General features: G+C 37.1%; 1 protein-coding gene across 1 annotated transcript; it reads right to left on the bottom strand.

Moving 5' to 3' along the window:
• Nucleotides 1-3533: 3533 nt before the first annotated feature.
• LOC149836134 (uncharacterized) lies at nucleotides 3534-7467 on the bottom strand. Its single transcript, XM_090010798.1, has 4 exons — nucleotides 7284-7467; nucleotides 4502-4673; nucleotides 4269-4385; nucleotides 3534-3887 (listed from the first exon to the last, which is right to left on the bottom strand). Exons 1-4 carry the CDS (start codon nucleotides 7391-7393, stop codon nucleotides 3774-3776), a joined length of 513 nt encoding a protein of 170 aa, XP_089866924.1. The 5' UTR covers nucleotides 7394-7467; the 3' UTR covers nucleotides 3534-3773.
• Between the last annotated feature and the right edge of the window lie 9450 nt (nucleotides 7468-16917).

Here is a 16917-nt window from a genome sequence, read left to right as displayed (position 1 = left end):
CCCGCAACCCATGCTCTTGAAGTGGGTGACCAAAAGTCCCAAACTTTGCTATACTTGGCATGAGCAAGATCATAAACTAAAGGATATAGGTCTCTTAGTCAGAGATTTTCATTCTAAGGCTCTTGTCAAAAAAGAGTATGTTTGCCGCATTCGATTTTAATTTTAACTACTTCATTAAAGTCTTTAAGCATCAATATCCATCCATTTCAAACACCAAATCCTCCTAGTCATTTATGATTTTCGGATCAACCCCAAGACCAACCTTTCACAACATATTTCTCCACAAAGAAAAGGCTAAGGATGCTTTCTCTTTTACAAATATGTTATAGCCATTTTGCCGAAAGAGCTTTATTGAATCTTTCTAAGTTGTAAAGTTCCAAGCCCCCAAAAGCTAGGGGGCTAGGATAAAGAGTCTCTAATTACCATTGCCTTAGTTTTTTCTTCCAAAAACTCACCACAAATAAACTTTTGAAATAGAGTTAAGCATTTTTTTCACCTTTTTTTTGAAATCTTAAAGACTTGAAAAAAATGAACTGCCGAGCAAGAGATGTTAAATCGCACTAGGCCAATTTTACCTATTCTTGAAAAGAACCGGGAAGCACAAGATTGATCTTCTACCATACTCTAATGGTGCTCCCTAGATAACTCCAATTGTAATGAAAGGCCTAAGTATTTCATTGGTAGACCATTGGCGTCACAATTAAATGTGGAGGAGGCCAAGATTTGAAGATTTGTGTTAGGGTCATTAAGCACTATAACTTGAGACTTGCTTTCATTTATACTTAGACCCGAGATTTCTGAAAAGCATTTAAGGATGATCCATAAGTTCCATGTGTTTGTCTATGAAGCCTCTCCAAAAATTAATCATCAAAGAGATGTGAGATAGACACCGAATCCGACACCAAAAATTAATGAGTCATCCTCAAGGATACACACTAACTGCTCCTGCCAGACAAGCCTAGGCGAGTACGTGTTCTCCCAGTTATATATATTAAGGCAAGCTGAGGTTAGGCAGACCCCTACCAGTTATACAACTATACCATTGGGTTTTGAACCTGCAACGTCCCAACACAAGGTGACGTGCAATAGCTGCTCCTACCAGACAAGGGGCCCCCATTGGTAACCTGCATATAGTTAGCTGCACAGCGTCTTTGTTTTCTACCTTAAAATTGTTAGCACTACAGTAACAACGTAACATGGGGGGCAATTTTATATGATTTTTCAACGTTTTGCAGTCCCTAAATCTGCTGTTTTAGTGAACCCGTGCATCAAATTATTGCCATGTCGCTAAATTATGGGATTTCTCTCTCTGATGGGAGTACAACAGACAATTAAAGATCTAATGCAAACAATCGGCCATTGAGGAATACTTAGGCTTAAAGGGTGATCTCTCTTCTCATGTAAAGGCAATCATTATTCGAACACGCAGTGTTTTACTAAGGATCGTGAAGGCACACGGTGATCTGGACCAGACTGTTTTAGTTGGATCAGATCTTATATTGGACCAGACTAATAGGCAGGAGAACGAAGGAAGGTCTAGAGACTTGAAGGACAAGGATTAGCTATGGTAAGTTTCCAAAATAGCTTACCTAAACAGCAAAAGAGAAGGAAAGAATCATTAATCGTTCAAGCAAACTTGTTGATAATGAAGTTTGCAATTTGGCTTGTAATTCTATTGGAGCAAGGAAGATCTTCCCTTGGCTGTAGCTACATTTCAAGTTGTATCTTTTGACAAAATTAATAAAAAGGGAGGACTCGGCACTATTGTGAGGTGAGAGAGAGGTGCCATTATTCATAGTGGATGTGGTCACACATTTGACCGAACCACTCTAAATTCATGTTTTTGTTCTTGGTGTGAATTTTCATGGTATCATAGCCAAACCCGGATCATGGGTCGTGTGTAGTTGATTGTGGTTGTTTGTCATGGCATTCAGATTGTCTTCTTCTCTTGTTCCTAATCCTACCATACGAAAGAACGCTTTTATATATCTTTGATCAAGTTATATTGGAACAACTACCTCCTATGGCGATCACAAATTGATCTCATTAAATATGTGGATGGATCCTTCCCGACGCCAAGTCAATTTGTTACTGATGGTGAACAAACCAAACTAAATCTAGAGTTTGTTGTTTGAAAACGAAGCTTGTCTTGCTCTCAAGTATTCATACGCCTCAGTCCAATCTGAGTATCCTGCAGCTGGTGTGATCTTATAGATGTCAAGGAGGAGAAGTCGATGGTAAACTACTTGAACCACATCAAGTTTTTGGCTGATTCACTTGGTGTTGTAGATGAGCAGGTTGATGAACGATATTTGGTTTAACACACGTTGAATGGACTGCCAAGCGAATACAAAAGCTTCATCATCACCGTTACAACACTTAAGAAGTTTTGCCCATGTTTGTAAAGATATATGAACTTCTCTTGAATCAAGAGAAGAGACTTCAAATGATACATCACAAGACACCACAACAAACCGAAACCTCATCCTTGGCTTTCTTTGCTCAAAGAGAACGCGGTTGTGGCGGTGGACACGAGCACGGTCGAGGAGCTGGCCATTTTAATACCTTCTTTCAAAAATACAGAATACGATGACTAAGGACAATCAAGGGCAGATTCGATCACCTCAACGTGACGCTCAAATCGTGTTTCAATTCTGTGGATGTAGGAATCATACTGCTCAAACCTGTTTTGATATCCCCAATGCTTTTGCAATTATGGCTCTTAACAACATGCAAGAATTTTCATGGTACTCGTGACTCATCATATGTCATCTGATGCAGAGATGAGTGAGAGGCAAGCTGCCCAAATAAAGAACTTTAAGGAGGAAATGAGAACTTTGAACGATACCATTAGAAGCTTGTCTTATGAGAGGGATGAGATGAAGAGAAGGATGTAGTTCGTCACCACATTGCCCAATCCAATGGACATACCCTGCCAGTTAGGGCCGAATGAGCTAGATGAATGATTGGGTCACACTATCATAACTGAAGGGTCGCGGATTCAAATCACGTGTGTTATCCACCAGCTTACCTATCAAAAGAAAAAAGATCTCACACCAGGATTTGAACCTGTCGGACAATTTCCAGTGCTGAGAGAGAATTGAACAACTATTTTACCAAATTTGAGAAGCTGGGGCACTTGGAATTTATTAATGGGATCAAGCAGGGATTTTCTTGATCTGCACACACAGACACACACATACAGAGTCCAGTATTTGTGCTATATCTGCCACCAAAATGTAAGAAAAAGTGAATATGTGCAGGCAAAACCAAAAGCCTCTAGAGGACTTGGACAAGCTCTCAACTCCCAGGAAAGAAATTCAGGATAACCAATGAAGACAAGCTAACTGCTGCTTTCGCGAAGTGAGGCGTAGAGTTAAATTGCTAGATGCAGCCTGCAGAAGTGGGAAATTTATATGAATTTTTGCTTTGTGAGCAGGCATGGATCACAGGTGAATGAATTAAACAACTGGGGTAATTTATTCTCAATGAACTTGTTTCTAACAACTATGCAATGTAATCTGCCAATGTGATTCTTTAGAAATTCACTTTTTTTGTTTCCATGATATTGATTCCATCATTAAAGGGGAATACAGAGAATCACAAAGAAAAAAGAAAGACAAAGGTGACTATGTTCTTTCTCAATGTAGCTGCAGAAGTTATTGTGAGCAATTGATAATTGAATTACTCTAAAACTTGGTTTAAAATGTCAAAGGGTTTACTCCGCAGCTTAAGCTGATATTAACTGAGTGGAGCTCCATGGTCGAATTATTTCATTTTTGCTTGCCACCAACAGCATTAGACACAAACTTTGTAAGGCCTGATCTTAAAGCTCCAAGATTCACTCCATTGTCAACATAAATGCTTGTCACTCCCATCTTCGAAACCTGCACAATATGTTGGAACAGGAAAATGAAAACAATACTAGGTTTTAAAGCACATTATATATATAGATAGACCAAATCTATAAGCACCCATTTAGGAAATAGACTGACAACATTTGAGTTGTACAGTATTTACACAGAAAATTTCCCAATATTTAATCCAAGAATCTATATAAGCCATGCAAAACTAGTAACTTTTAGATTATTCAAAAACGCCTATATGTATTGAGCTTTACTCAAGATGTGTAAGAGGAAAATCTGTTTAACTTGGTAGATGCATGCCAGATTGAAACAAATGAATGGTTGAAAGTGTAAAAACTTGAATAGTTAAATGTAATATAGATCAAGACAACAAGAAACAATTAGCATTAACTAATGACTTACAGCTTCAATGTTACGATCCTCATCGTCAAAGAAAAGCATTGAATTGAAAGGGATCCCTGTTCTCTGTTTAATTCTCTGAAAATGCTCAGTTTTGTGGGTCCAACTTGAAAAGATCTCCTACATGAACAGAGTACAACATACAAAACCAACAATTAGATGCAAAATGCATTGTCAATTGTTTGAAGCCCCCAACACTGCCAGTATGCTCTGTGATACAAGGAACAGTTGTTTACCTTTGCCACAAACATGTGTTCAGTCCCCAATTTGTTCAAGAATGTTCTCGCTATATCTGGTGTAGGTGATCGAGAAGCAACAGCTACATCAATTCCTTTATCCTTTAAGGCATATAGTATGCCCTTAGCTTGTGGGTACAAAGATGGCATTTCACTTTTGGAACGGCATTCACTGACCATGAAATGAGCATCAGAGATTGTTAGATATAGAACTTCCCATTCTGATGGCTGATACAAGAATATTAATAAAAAGAAATATTAAAGCACCATTGCACCCCACAACCCCAAAGGTCCCACTTTTGTTTGGGATTGCTCTCATGAAATTCAAAGGTAGGTTAAACCAGACAATCAGCCAGCAAACAGGCCTGGGAAAAGGAGTCATTCTTTCTTGTCAAGGTACTGCAGTGAAAGTGGTTATTGGCAATGCAGACAGAAGAAGCATCAACACCGAGAGGCTGCCATCATCTAGTTCAAGAAATGTAAGAAGCTTCATAGTTTTGATAAGGCCACTTATGTGAAGGAAACACATATTCTGGAACTTGCGAAGCTTGAAGGTCAACTAGGTTTTAGTAACCATAATTTTTAGTTAGGTAAGAATAACTTGTCTGAAGCACCTATGATCAGTTCTTTTAACTTTACTGAACAAGAAAAAGCTGCAGCATTAATAAATGCTGAAAAGAACAAAGGAAGCTAATCACCCCCCCGATTGAATCCAAAATTCCATATACATCTAGTGAGCATCAGCTTAATCCAGAACAAAGAATAACACACATCTTAGAATACAAGAATAGAGTTATTCCTACTCAACTTTTCATTGGTTATAGAAGCTTCCATACACCCAGTTTTTCAAAGGGTGTTCTGGGATAGCACCTGCGGTTGCCTGTGATGTCCAGCTCATTTTCACAGAACTTCTCAGTATAAATGGTGACAAGGAAATAATCATAGTCATTTAAATGATGACTGTTTTAGTTGTAGTACTTCCTCTAGGAATTCTAAGAATCTTACAGAAGAATATATAGGAAGTTGAACGGATACATTTCATTGTTAGCGCTACAAGAGGTTCACTCAGGGAATCCTTCTCCCTGCATGAAGAGTATGCTTGACGCTAGGAAGAGTTTACTCAACATAATCTAATTAACCTCATTCTTTTCCAATGAGTTGTATCGATTATTGCTAAGCCTAGAAATTGTTTGGAAAAAAACGGTTGCTGAAATGGATGCAAGCCAGAGTGTCACAAAGGCAGATCTCTCGAAGAATTTAGGTTGATAGTGCAGAACAGAAAGCAAGAAATTTCTGCACTTCCAAATAATAATATCTTTGAGGATGTTATATGGGCTTATCTTTTACATTTGTTTGCTGGGTGAATCCAAAGCCCTACTTAATAATGGAATCACCATGACTGTAAGGCCATTCATAGACCTCAAGTGTGCTTCAGTGGTGTAGCATGTTTGAGTGTCTTTGAGTGCTCTCTCGGATAACGGTTTATAGTTATACAGCTACTTTTTTAACAGATTATGAAGAACCAGAAATTTATCACCTTCTCTTTGATCCAAAGCCAATTTCATTTTACTACCTTATACTTGCTGAATCTCTAGGGACTTGATATTGGTAGACTTTATGCCAAGTTGCTGGGACAAAACCAAGTGGGCTCAGGTCGAACAGAAACCTTCTGAACATGGACTCACAACCTCGGCCAAATTTGCCATGCCTATTCGGAGATATAGATGCACCTACAAGTTAAGGCAAATTCCAACCCTGACTAAAGACTGCAGCTATTGATTTTTCCATAGATGACTCAGCGAAAGGGCTCGACTATCTGAACAATATATTTTCTGGAATCCAGGATTCTAGATAATGTTTTGGAATCAGAAGGTTCAACATCACCGTGAAACCTACAATACTTCAACAATTTCCTGCTATCTTCATGTTTGGGTCCTCGAATTTTCAGTATCAACCCCTGGCTTTCCTCTCTTATATCCCTCATAGTTATCTCTAAGACTCTCAATCCAAAAATGAAAAATGAAAGGGGCAATTCACCCTTTGGTAAGAAATGAATAAATGATGCACCAAAGAAGGATGTCACCAGTTCCATGCCCAAGGTGTGTGTCCTGTGCCGCAAGGCCGAAGCTTGGACTACTGTTAAGGGACGAGGTGGACCTCGGGGCTTTTATCGATTGAGGCCTGCACGAGGGCCGGCTGGGTTCACACAGATCCCTGCCGCAGACGATGAGAACCGGATTTTCCATTGACTTGGCAAAAAAACCAGCCTGAAAACTACTGCAAATTTTCTGCTTCTGCTATATGAAGAAAGTTTGCGCAACTTTGGAGCAGTGATGCGGCTTTAGAAATTTCGCTCTCAACCTTTCATGCAACAATCCTAGTTCGATATCTTATCAACAGGGAAAGAAAAAATAAGAAACTCTAATATCCCCTAATACACTTTCTCCGCAATTTGGGGTACCCACAATTTGGTCATCCTGTAGCATCACTTCGATGAATTTTCTATCTTCATTCTCTATTTTCCCTCTTGAGTAATTCTAATGAAGCAAAAGGAAACCAAGTTTCATGAAAACAATGGGTATATCGTTTCTATTTCTAATCTAATGAATTCTTTTCCCTTTCAGTTTGGGAAAGGTCATATATAGTTTCATGGGAAACGAATGCAAATTGGTCTGATAAGAATGCTCCCCATTTTCTACCATAACAACAGCAGAGGGATTCACACGAAAAGAAAGAAAAAGGGTTATCAAGAAAAGTATAAAGAGAAGGGAGGAAACTTTACCAGTAGAAAGGCCAGAGGGTGTAATCAAGATCAAAGACAACAAGACGAGGAAGGATCTGGAAGAGACCAAGCACCTGCAGAGCTTCCGCCTTTACCCGATCGTCTCCCATCCTTCTCTCTCTCTCTCTCTCTCTCTCTAGAAATGTAAGGAGCTTTGGTTCACAACGTCAACCTTTCTGATGATGCCATGTCTCAGAAAACTTGGGAATTTGAATTCTTCGGGTTGCCAACCAGCCGTTTGGATGCAGTCGGCGAGGTTGGTGGGGAATTCTCACAAACCCGATTTTTTCCCTTTCCCTTGTTTGGTACTCAATAAACCAAGGTTAAAGGAAATGTGCGTATCTGGGGATGAAACCTACAAAAACCGCGGACAAAATAGAATAGCGACAAAAGTTTAAAACGTCAGCCAAAAACTGGTGAGAAATCGACTTTGTTTGAAACACTCATGTTTTTTTTGGCAAAATATTGGCAACAATAATCAAATCAAAATAATTTAAAACTATTTTCTTCTGAATAAATATAAATAATAACATTTAAAAAATTAAAAAACACATGAGTTCAAGATAAATAACTGTTCTATGATTGAAGGATAAAAAAAAAAAGTAAGAAAAATAATGGGTTAACATGCATGTTAGACTCGTACAACCTGGAACTTGGCAAACAAACCATGTTAAACCCATCTATGTGGTTAGATTGAATCTATACAACTTGCAACTATGTTTTTAAGTTCATTAGTTTCTTACCTTCATAAGTAGTAAATATATATATATATATATATATAGCATTAAACTAGTTGGGTTTAACATTAGATGAATTCAATCTTATAAAAATGATTAAAATACTTTTAAAAGAATAATAATTTTAGAAATACATGGTTACCTTTGTGGGTATTATAGGTCTTTTGAAGTTGAAGAGAATTGAAAATCAAACACCTTTTTATAAAAAATATCTTTATAAATCCAGCAAACTTACCTTTTTGACCTAAAAAAAATCATACATTTTAAAAAAATATCACTATTTTAAAAGTATTTTAATCATTTCAACATGATTGAATTCATTTATTGTTAAATATAATTAGTTTAATGTTTTATATATGAGTAATGCGTTCCTTCGGCCCCCCTTTTAGTTCTCCCGCGTAGGTTTTATATGAGCCATCCAATGAGCATTGATCAGACGGCTTGGACGAGATCCTGCTTTGTACAAGAAAAACAAAAAGTAATGATCAAAAGTAGGCTGCCAAAAGTTAAAAAAACAAGAAGGGGAGCACCACCCCATGCCTCCCCAACCCATCCATCGTCTCTCCCTCCTTGTTCTGCCTCTCCTCCCTTCCTCCTCTACCATTCTCACCCAGCTGGCGAATAACAAAAGACGTGCTCTAGGGCGACCTCTCAACACAAACTCCCCTTCACCCCAATTGTCCCTTGTCCATTCCTCTTCTTCCTCTCTGCCCCTTGTTGATTCCTTATCTTCTTCCTTTCTCACAAGACCGATGACCCACAATTTTGGCATTTTACCTACTAAACAATGTCCTACTTTAATGCAATCTGCTCATTTCTAGTGTGTTGATCATGAAAATAAATGAGAACAAATAGAAAGAACAACTTATTACACACGATTTATGTGGTTCAGTGTTTATGATCAATTACATCCATAGGCCAAATACTCTACTCAATTCGACGACTTGAGTAGGTTTCATTATTGAGAGTCTTTATATAGTTTTTACAAGTAGATAGTTCAAGCATATCTGGACTCTCTCTTTCTATCATTATCGTGAACTCCTCTCATAATATTTGGACTCTCTCCTTTTGTTTAACATGAACTCCTCTTGGGAGTTGGTTATTATTGATAACCTTCATTTGGTTATCAAGAGATTTCTTATTATTGATAACCTTCATTTGCCTTAGCCTTTTAGCCACCTCACCGTGATCCTCCTTATCGCATATTCGGTTATGAGACTACATTTGCCTTAGCCTCTTAGCCATCTCATCGTGATCCTCCTTATCGCGTATTCGGTTATGAGAAGCCACCTCATCGTGATCCTCCTTATTTCATATTTAGTTATGAAACTCCATTTGCCTTAGCCTCTTCATGTGATTATCATTCCCCCTCAAACTCGAGTTAGGGTGAATCCACGACCCGAGTTTGCTATGAAGTCGATCAAAGATAATCCGAAGGAGAGCCTTGGTCAAAATGTCAGCTACCTGTTGTGACAAAGGAACAAACTTAAAGATAAGACTACCACGAGCTACCTTTTCTCGAACAAAGTAAAAATCAATATCAACATGCTTCATGCGAAAATAAAATGTTGGTTTAATGGTCACGTGAAGAGCTGAAAGATTGTCACAAAATAGAATAGGAGGTTCAGATAAATATATCCCAATGTCTTAAAGAATAAACGATAATCATGTAGGTTCTACTGCAGTCGACACCATTGTCTTGTATTCAGCTTCAGTGCTAGAACGAACCACTATGTGTTGTTTCTTAGCACTCCAAGATATGCAATTGGCACCAAGGAAGGTGCAAAAACCTGTGGTAGATCTTATGGTAAGAGGACAACCTGGCTAATCCACATCAGAGAAAGCATATAACTAAATTAGAGTATTAACCAATAACCGGGTTTCATACTTAATGATGCCATGAATATATCACAAAATTCTTTTCACCATTTGAAAGTGAAACTCAGTAGGATTTTGCATGAATTGACTAACATAATTTATGTTGTATGAGATGTCTGGTCGAGTAAATGTCAGATATTGTAACTCTCCAACCAGACTTCTATATAAAGTACAGTCATGGAATAATTTTTTATTTTCTTTCGTAGGACGAAGAATAGACGCCATAGGAGTGGAGATAGACTTGACTCCAAGCATCTGAGCATGATCTAATAAGGCATAAGCATATTGTTTCTAATTTAGGAATAGGCTTTGAGAGAAGCGATGAACCTTAATTCTCAGAAAATACTAAAGATAACCCAGATCTTTCATGACTAACTTTGACAACAAACTCATTTAACATGGTGAGATTGTTTCTTGTGAAAATAATATCATCAACATAAAGTAAAAGAAGCATTATCCCATGACAACTTTGATAAATAAACAAGGACGAGTCAACAACAGTGGAATAAAACCCTATAGAGAACAAGAATGTACCAAACTTGTCATACAAGCTTGTGGAGCTTGTTTCAAATCATATAAAGCTCTATTTAATTTACACATAAAATCTATAAACCCATGTAAAAATGCATTCTTGACATCTAAATGTCTGATATCCCAATTATAGGCAAGAGCAACTATTGGAACAATTCTAATAGATTGTGGTTTTATGACAGAAGAGAAGGTCTCAACAAAGTCGACTCCAGGTATTTGATTCAACCCTTTAGCCACTAGATGGGGTTTAAGACGTTCTATGTTTCCATCACTTTTAATTTTTGTTTTAAACACCCATATGCTCCTGATCACATTCATATTAGATACGCGGGGAACTAAAGCCCACATGTCATTCTGTTATAATGCAAGCAACTCTTCTTCCATAGTTTGACGTCAGTCTGGACTTTTCAAAGCCTCATTAACAATTTTTGGTTTCAGTGAAACAGTTAGAGCCAAGAAATATTTAGGATTTGGTTTGATTATTCCTTCTTTTGACCGTGTGACCATAAGATGAATATTCGGAATATCTGTCCTAGCAATATTGGAATTCGTAGCTTGAATAGCACCATCTTCTGGTTGAACATCAAGCTCAAGAGAAATCAGATTTCTATGGATCTCATGGTTATCAAGATTTTGAGAATCATTTTGACTCTCAGTGGGAAAGCTAGACGTGTTATCTTGGAGAACACTAGTTAGATGGTTATCATTAACACACCTTTTCTCCATAAAAATATCATCCTGATAGCAATGGTTTGAATCAATAAAACTTACTAGTTCTTCATTGTTAGATATATACTCAAACAGTTTGCTAGAAGCTCTGTATAAAAAATATGCTCATCAAGCACATGTCTGGATATAAAAACACGGCCAGTAGGAGGGTAAAGACACTTGTACCCCTTATGAAACTCACTGTATCTAAAAAATATATATGGTAGAGACCGTGGCAAACTTATTCTTGTTGTAGTCTCTAATATAGGGAAAACATCTGTAGCCAAACGATCTAAGGCATGAAAAATCCGATTGTTTTCTTGTTAACAACTCAAATGGTGACTTCATATGAAGATTTGGAAATGAAACTCTATTAATCAATCACACAGCCGTGGGAAAGGCTTCCACCCAAAAATGTGTTGGAATATTACTATGAAAAATCATAGTTAATTCCAGTTCAGTAATAGAGCGATGTTTATGCTCTGCCATTCCATTTTGTTCTGGCATTTTTGGGCAGGCTTTAATGTGTTTAATGCCTTTTTCTTTCAAATATTTTTTGAGCACATGTATGGAACTCACCTCCTTCATCGGTTTGAAAAACTTTGATTTTTTCTCAAACTAAGTAATCACCAAATTGTGAAATTCAATAAATTTTTTTGTGAGTTTCGATTTGGCTTTCAACGGATAAAACCATGTGAATCTAGAATATTTATCAACAACTATAGCATAAAACTTGAATTGTTGAAAAGAAGATATGGGTGTCGGTCCCTACAAATCACAATGAACCTTGTCAAACGATTGAAAACAATGTTCATCAACTTGAAGAAACGATAATCAACACATTTTGCCCATTTGGCAACTCGGGCATACTAAGAGGAACTTATTTTGTGTGATTACCTCAGTAAAATTGTTTTTAACTATAAAATCAACCAGCTACATATTGGGATAGTCGAGTCTTGCGTGTTAGACATCTGTGCTAACATATCAGAATCGTGTAGAATAGAAGACTTGTTTATTCTCTGGCGTGACTCCATACAGGCTACCGAGTCTATTGCCTGTCACCACCACCTTGTTGTTGGCTTAATCCTTTACTAAAAAACTGTTAGACGAGAACTCAAAAGAATAAGGCATGTCAGATGTTAACTGGCTAACCGAAATCAGATTCTTTTTAATTTCAGGAACAACAAGAACATTTTTAAGAATAAATTCTTTGCTTCCAACCTTTAAGTTTGTCATTTTCGTGTGAGTAATAGCAAGTTTAGATCCATCATCAATCATAAAATTTTTTGGACCATAATACTTATTAAGATTGTCTAGTTTACTTGCATCTGAAGTAACATGGGCAGTGGCTCCTGTATCTGAAAATGATGCATTATCTTGACCATTAGAGAGTTTTAATGTTGCAAGCGCTTGGGGAACATCTTCTGCCTGAAATGTCTAATTTAATCAATGCCAACAATTAATAGTACTGTGATTCGGCTTGAAACAAATTTGATAGGTCACGCCCTTTCTTTATTTTTTGATTGAATTTGATTTTCTGCTTGACCATTGAAAGGCTTCTTTTGGGCTGAATTATTTCTACAAGTTATGGTTTGACCTGCTTGAGTAAACTCACGACCTTTTGAAAAAAACTGTTATTTTTTGTTGAAGTATTGATATTTTTGATTTCCAGTTCTTTGATTAAAAAACACTGAGTGGTTGTTTACTCCTTCATAAAGATCACAGCTGGTTTGATGACTTTGCAACAACCCGACGACTTATTCATATGACGGGGTTAGTGGCTTTTATCATGGTTGTAATAAATGATTCATAACTAGCTCCAAGTTCATTCAATAACCAAAACACCATGGTGTCATCATCAATAGGCTTTCCTATGGCCGCAAGCTCATCACATATAGTTTTGAAGCTATTTATATAATCGACTATAGGCATTTCATTCTTTCGATGCAGTTGCAACTTTTGAACAAGCAAGAACTCTCATTCTTTAGATACATGTGTGAAAGAGGTTATCAGAGCATTCCATACCTCTCAAGAGGTTTGGAGTCCAACAACAGTTCTAAGAACTTCATCTGCAAGAGGATCAATGATCCATCCTTGTAGTAAACGGTTTGATTTCCTCCATGCCATGTATTCAGGATTCATAGTAGCACCCGTTGGAGTCTGAATATATTGAGGCGGCATGAGGAATATTCTCCATCAAGGAAGGCTGTCATGTCTTGGCTTTCAACAAGACCACGAAACTAAGTTTGCCATAATAGAAAGTTGTTATGGTTGAGTTTGATTGTCACGAAATTAGTGACATTCAGGTTAAATATGTATGGATATTTCATCGATGAAGTTGACTCAATTAAGATGGCAACCATAATAATGAAAAAAGAAATATGAATGCAAAAAAAATAACCTCACTAGCCAAAGAGCTTTGATACCATGAAAACAAACGAGAACAAATAGAAAAAGCAACTTACTACACACGATTTATGTGGTTTGGTGTTTATGATCACCTACGTCCATGGGCAAAATACTTTACTCAATTCGACAACTTGAGTAGGTTCCATTATTGAGAGTCTTTATATAGTTTTTACAAGTAAATAGTTCAAGCATATCTGGACTCTCTTTCTTATTATCATTATCGTGAACTCCTCTCATAATATTTGGACTCTCTCTCACTCTCTTTGTTTAAAGTGAACTCCGCTTGGGAGTTGGTTATTATTAATAACCTTCATTTGGTTATCAAGAGACTCCTTATTATTGATAACCTTCATTTGCCTTAGCCTCTTAGCCACCTCATCATGATCCTCCTTATCGCATATTTAGTTATGAGACTCTATTTTCCTTAGCCTCTTAGCCACCTTATCATGATCTTCCTTATCGCATATTCGGTTATGAGAAGCCACCTCATCGTGATCTGCCTTATCACATATTCGGTTATGAGACTCCATTTGGCTTAGCCTCTTCATGTGATTATCAGATCATGCAAACTTCTCATGTCCTATTGCAGGTTGTGTGAGCTTCACATGCTTGAAGACACATGGAGTCTATGGTGAAGGGCTTGGAAATAGAGACCATCCAATGATACTATATTAGTGTTGTTTAAGCAACCGATTTGGTTAAGTTGGTAGCGACATGGAGGCAAGGGAAAGAGGGAAATGTGAATTGTTGTTGCTTTTTTTTTACCTTAATTTAATGGTGTAGGTGGAGAAATAAACAACTAATCTCTATGTATTAGTGTTTTATGAGGCCGTGTGAAGAAGGCTAGATGAATGGGGTTTCACCATTATTGAAATATTCTTTTTTTTTTAGTAATAACTTTATCTTGATTTTTTATTTTTGTATAAAAATGGTGATTTACTATATCCTTTTGGCTTGTTTTGAATAAATCATACACCCTATGAGAAAATCATTTAGGACACAATTAAAGTAAGGAAATTATTTTAAAGATTTTAAGACAAGTTATAAGACATGCTTAGGATATTTTTATCTTGAGCAAATTCAATGAAATCCTTCATTTTCCAGTAGGCATGAAATTTACAAAAACTAGGTTCTAACTATCTTGTGCCAATCTCGTATAGTCAGGGGCGTAGCTAGGATTCGTATGAGGGAGGGGGGGGGGGGGAACATGGGTGTAGCAAAAAAAAAACAACTGGTGTGATAGCCTGGGGTTCGGGGGCAGTGCCCCCCAATTTTTTTTTTGAGATAAAATAAAAATGGCTACAATTATTAATAAAAATTTATTTTATATAGACAAATCAAACTATTTGTTGCAGTCAGGGTTGGGCTAGGACTGGGCTACAAAAATGGATGAAAATCTATTTCATATGGAATCAGAGTTGGGCTAGGATTGGGCTTTTAAAAAAATGTTTTTTTTAACTGGGTCGGGAGGCAGGACTAAGCTACAGCCCAGTTCCATGTCCTATTGTAGGTTGTGTGAGCTTCACATGCTCGAAGACACATGGAGTCTATGGTGAAGGGCTTGGAAATAGAGACCATCCAACGACACTATATTAGTGTTGTTTAAGCAACCGATTTGGTTAAGTTGGTAGCGACATGGAGGCAGGGGAAAGAGAGAAATGTAAATTGTTGTTTTTTTTTACCTTAACTTAATGGTGTAGGTGGAGAAATAAACAACTAATCTCTATGTATTAGTGTTTTATGAGGTCGTGTGAAGAAGGCTAGATGAATGGGGTTTCACCATTATTGAAATATTCTTTTTTTTAGTAATAACTTTATCTTGCTTTTTTATTTTTGTATAAAAATGGTGATTTACTATATTCTTTTGACTTGTTTTGAATAAATCATACACCCTATGAGAAAATCATTTAGGGCACAATTAAAGTGAGGAAATTATTTTAAAGGTTTCAAGACAAGTTATAAGACATGCTTAGGATATTTTTATCCTGAGCAAATTCAATGAAATCCTTCATTTTCCAGTAGGCATGAAATTTACAAAAACTAGGTTCTAACTATCTTGTGCCAATCTCGTATAGTCAGGGGCATAGCTAGGATTCATGTGAGGGGGTGGGGGGGGGGGGGTGGTGCAAACAGGGGTGTAGCAAAAAATAAATAAATAAATTTGGTGTGATAGTCTGGTGTTTGGGGGCAGCGCCCCCCCCCCCCCCCCCCAATTTTTTTTTAAGATAAAATAAAAATGACTACAATTATTAATAAATATCTATTTCATATGGACAAATCAAACTATTTGCTGCAGTCAGGGTTGGGCTAGGACTGGGCTACAAAAATGAATAAAAATCTATTTCATATGGAATCAAAGCTGGGCTAGGATTGGGCTTTTAAAAAAATGTTTTTTTTTTAAACTGGGCCGGGAGGCAGGACTGGGCTACAACCCAGTGCCCCCCCCCCCCCCCCAAGCTCCGCCTATGCGTATAGTGACCTCTAGGGATCCCTGGAGGCCATTTCCAATGCTTTTCATCACGAGTGTTAATCATAGTCTTAAAGGGCTGGTGCAAGTGAAACATGAGAACTAAACTCTTTTCTTGCTTGTGAACTGAAAACCATCTGCGACCAAGTCTCGTTTTCTCTTTTCATGATTGAATTGAGTCCCTTTTACATAGACAAACTAAATACTCAAGCATGCCTTGAATCTTGAAAGAACTTGGCATTTCATAAGATTTAAATAGGGAGTATATATATGCCTTGTTTGACCCTAAACAATAGAGATAATGATTGGTGGAGGTTAAAGAACTAGGTGAGATATGCACAATGATCATATTTTGGTTTCTCCATAATCAATGAACTTTTCTAAGAAGCAATATGCTCTATACCAAGAACTAATCTCTAGTTGAGGTAAACAAGAATCTTATCTCAAGATCATTTTATGTAACATTTTAAACATATGATATATACATTTATCTTTAACAAATTATGAGTGAGATCCATAAGGTTTCTTAGCAATTTCTTTCACTTTGTGGTGGGTTTACTATAATCTTGTTTCTCAACTTGCCCTTTGTAGGAGATTTTCAATTACTGACAAGGTCCCATGAGATTATGCCTGAAGACCCTCAAGTCAATTAGGAGTGTTAGGCAAAGTGCTACATTGAACAAGACCAGATTGTTTAGTTGAAATTTTCACATTTTAATAAGGTGCACTTGACAATTAAAAAATGTCAAAAAGCCACCAAAGCTGGGGTGTAGTGCAGCAACTCCACTGCAGATCTGATAGGCCCTCTGAAATGATGCTTCCATTGCAACATACATCATAGACTACAATTCAGACATGATAAAAACATCAGATTTCTTATGGCATGCGAAAATACCTCATCTTT

Source organism: Nuphar pumila, chromosome 6, assembly GCF_984573655.1.
Source record: "Nuphar pumila chromosome 6, dmNupPumi1.hap1.1, whole genome shotgun sequence".
NCBI lineage: Eukaryota > Viridiplantae > Streptophyta > Magnoliopsida > Nymphaeales > Nymphaeaceae > Nuphar > Nuphar pumila.
The sequence above is the reverse complement of the archived record's forward strand: the minus strand, read 5'-3'. Positions and strand labels throughout refer to the sequence as shown.

Bases quoted from the DNA above. Each gene is read 5' to 3' on its own strand.
- LOC149836134 (XM_090010798.1), bottom strand. From the start codon at position 7,393: ATGGGAGACGATCGGGTAAAGGCGGAAGCTCTGCAGGTGCTTGGTCTC. The intron at 4,386-4,501 runs GTAAACAACTGT...CTGTTCATGTAG, and splicing joins AACACATGTTTGTGGCAAAG to GAGATCTTTTCAAGTTGGAC. The intron at 3,888-4,268 runs GTAAGTCATTAG...CATATTGTGCAG, and splicing joins AGGATCGTAACATTGAAGCT to GTTTCGAAGATGGGAGTGAC.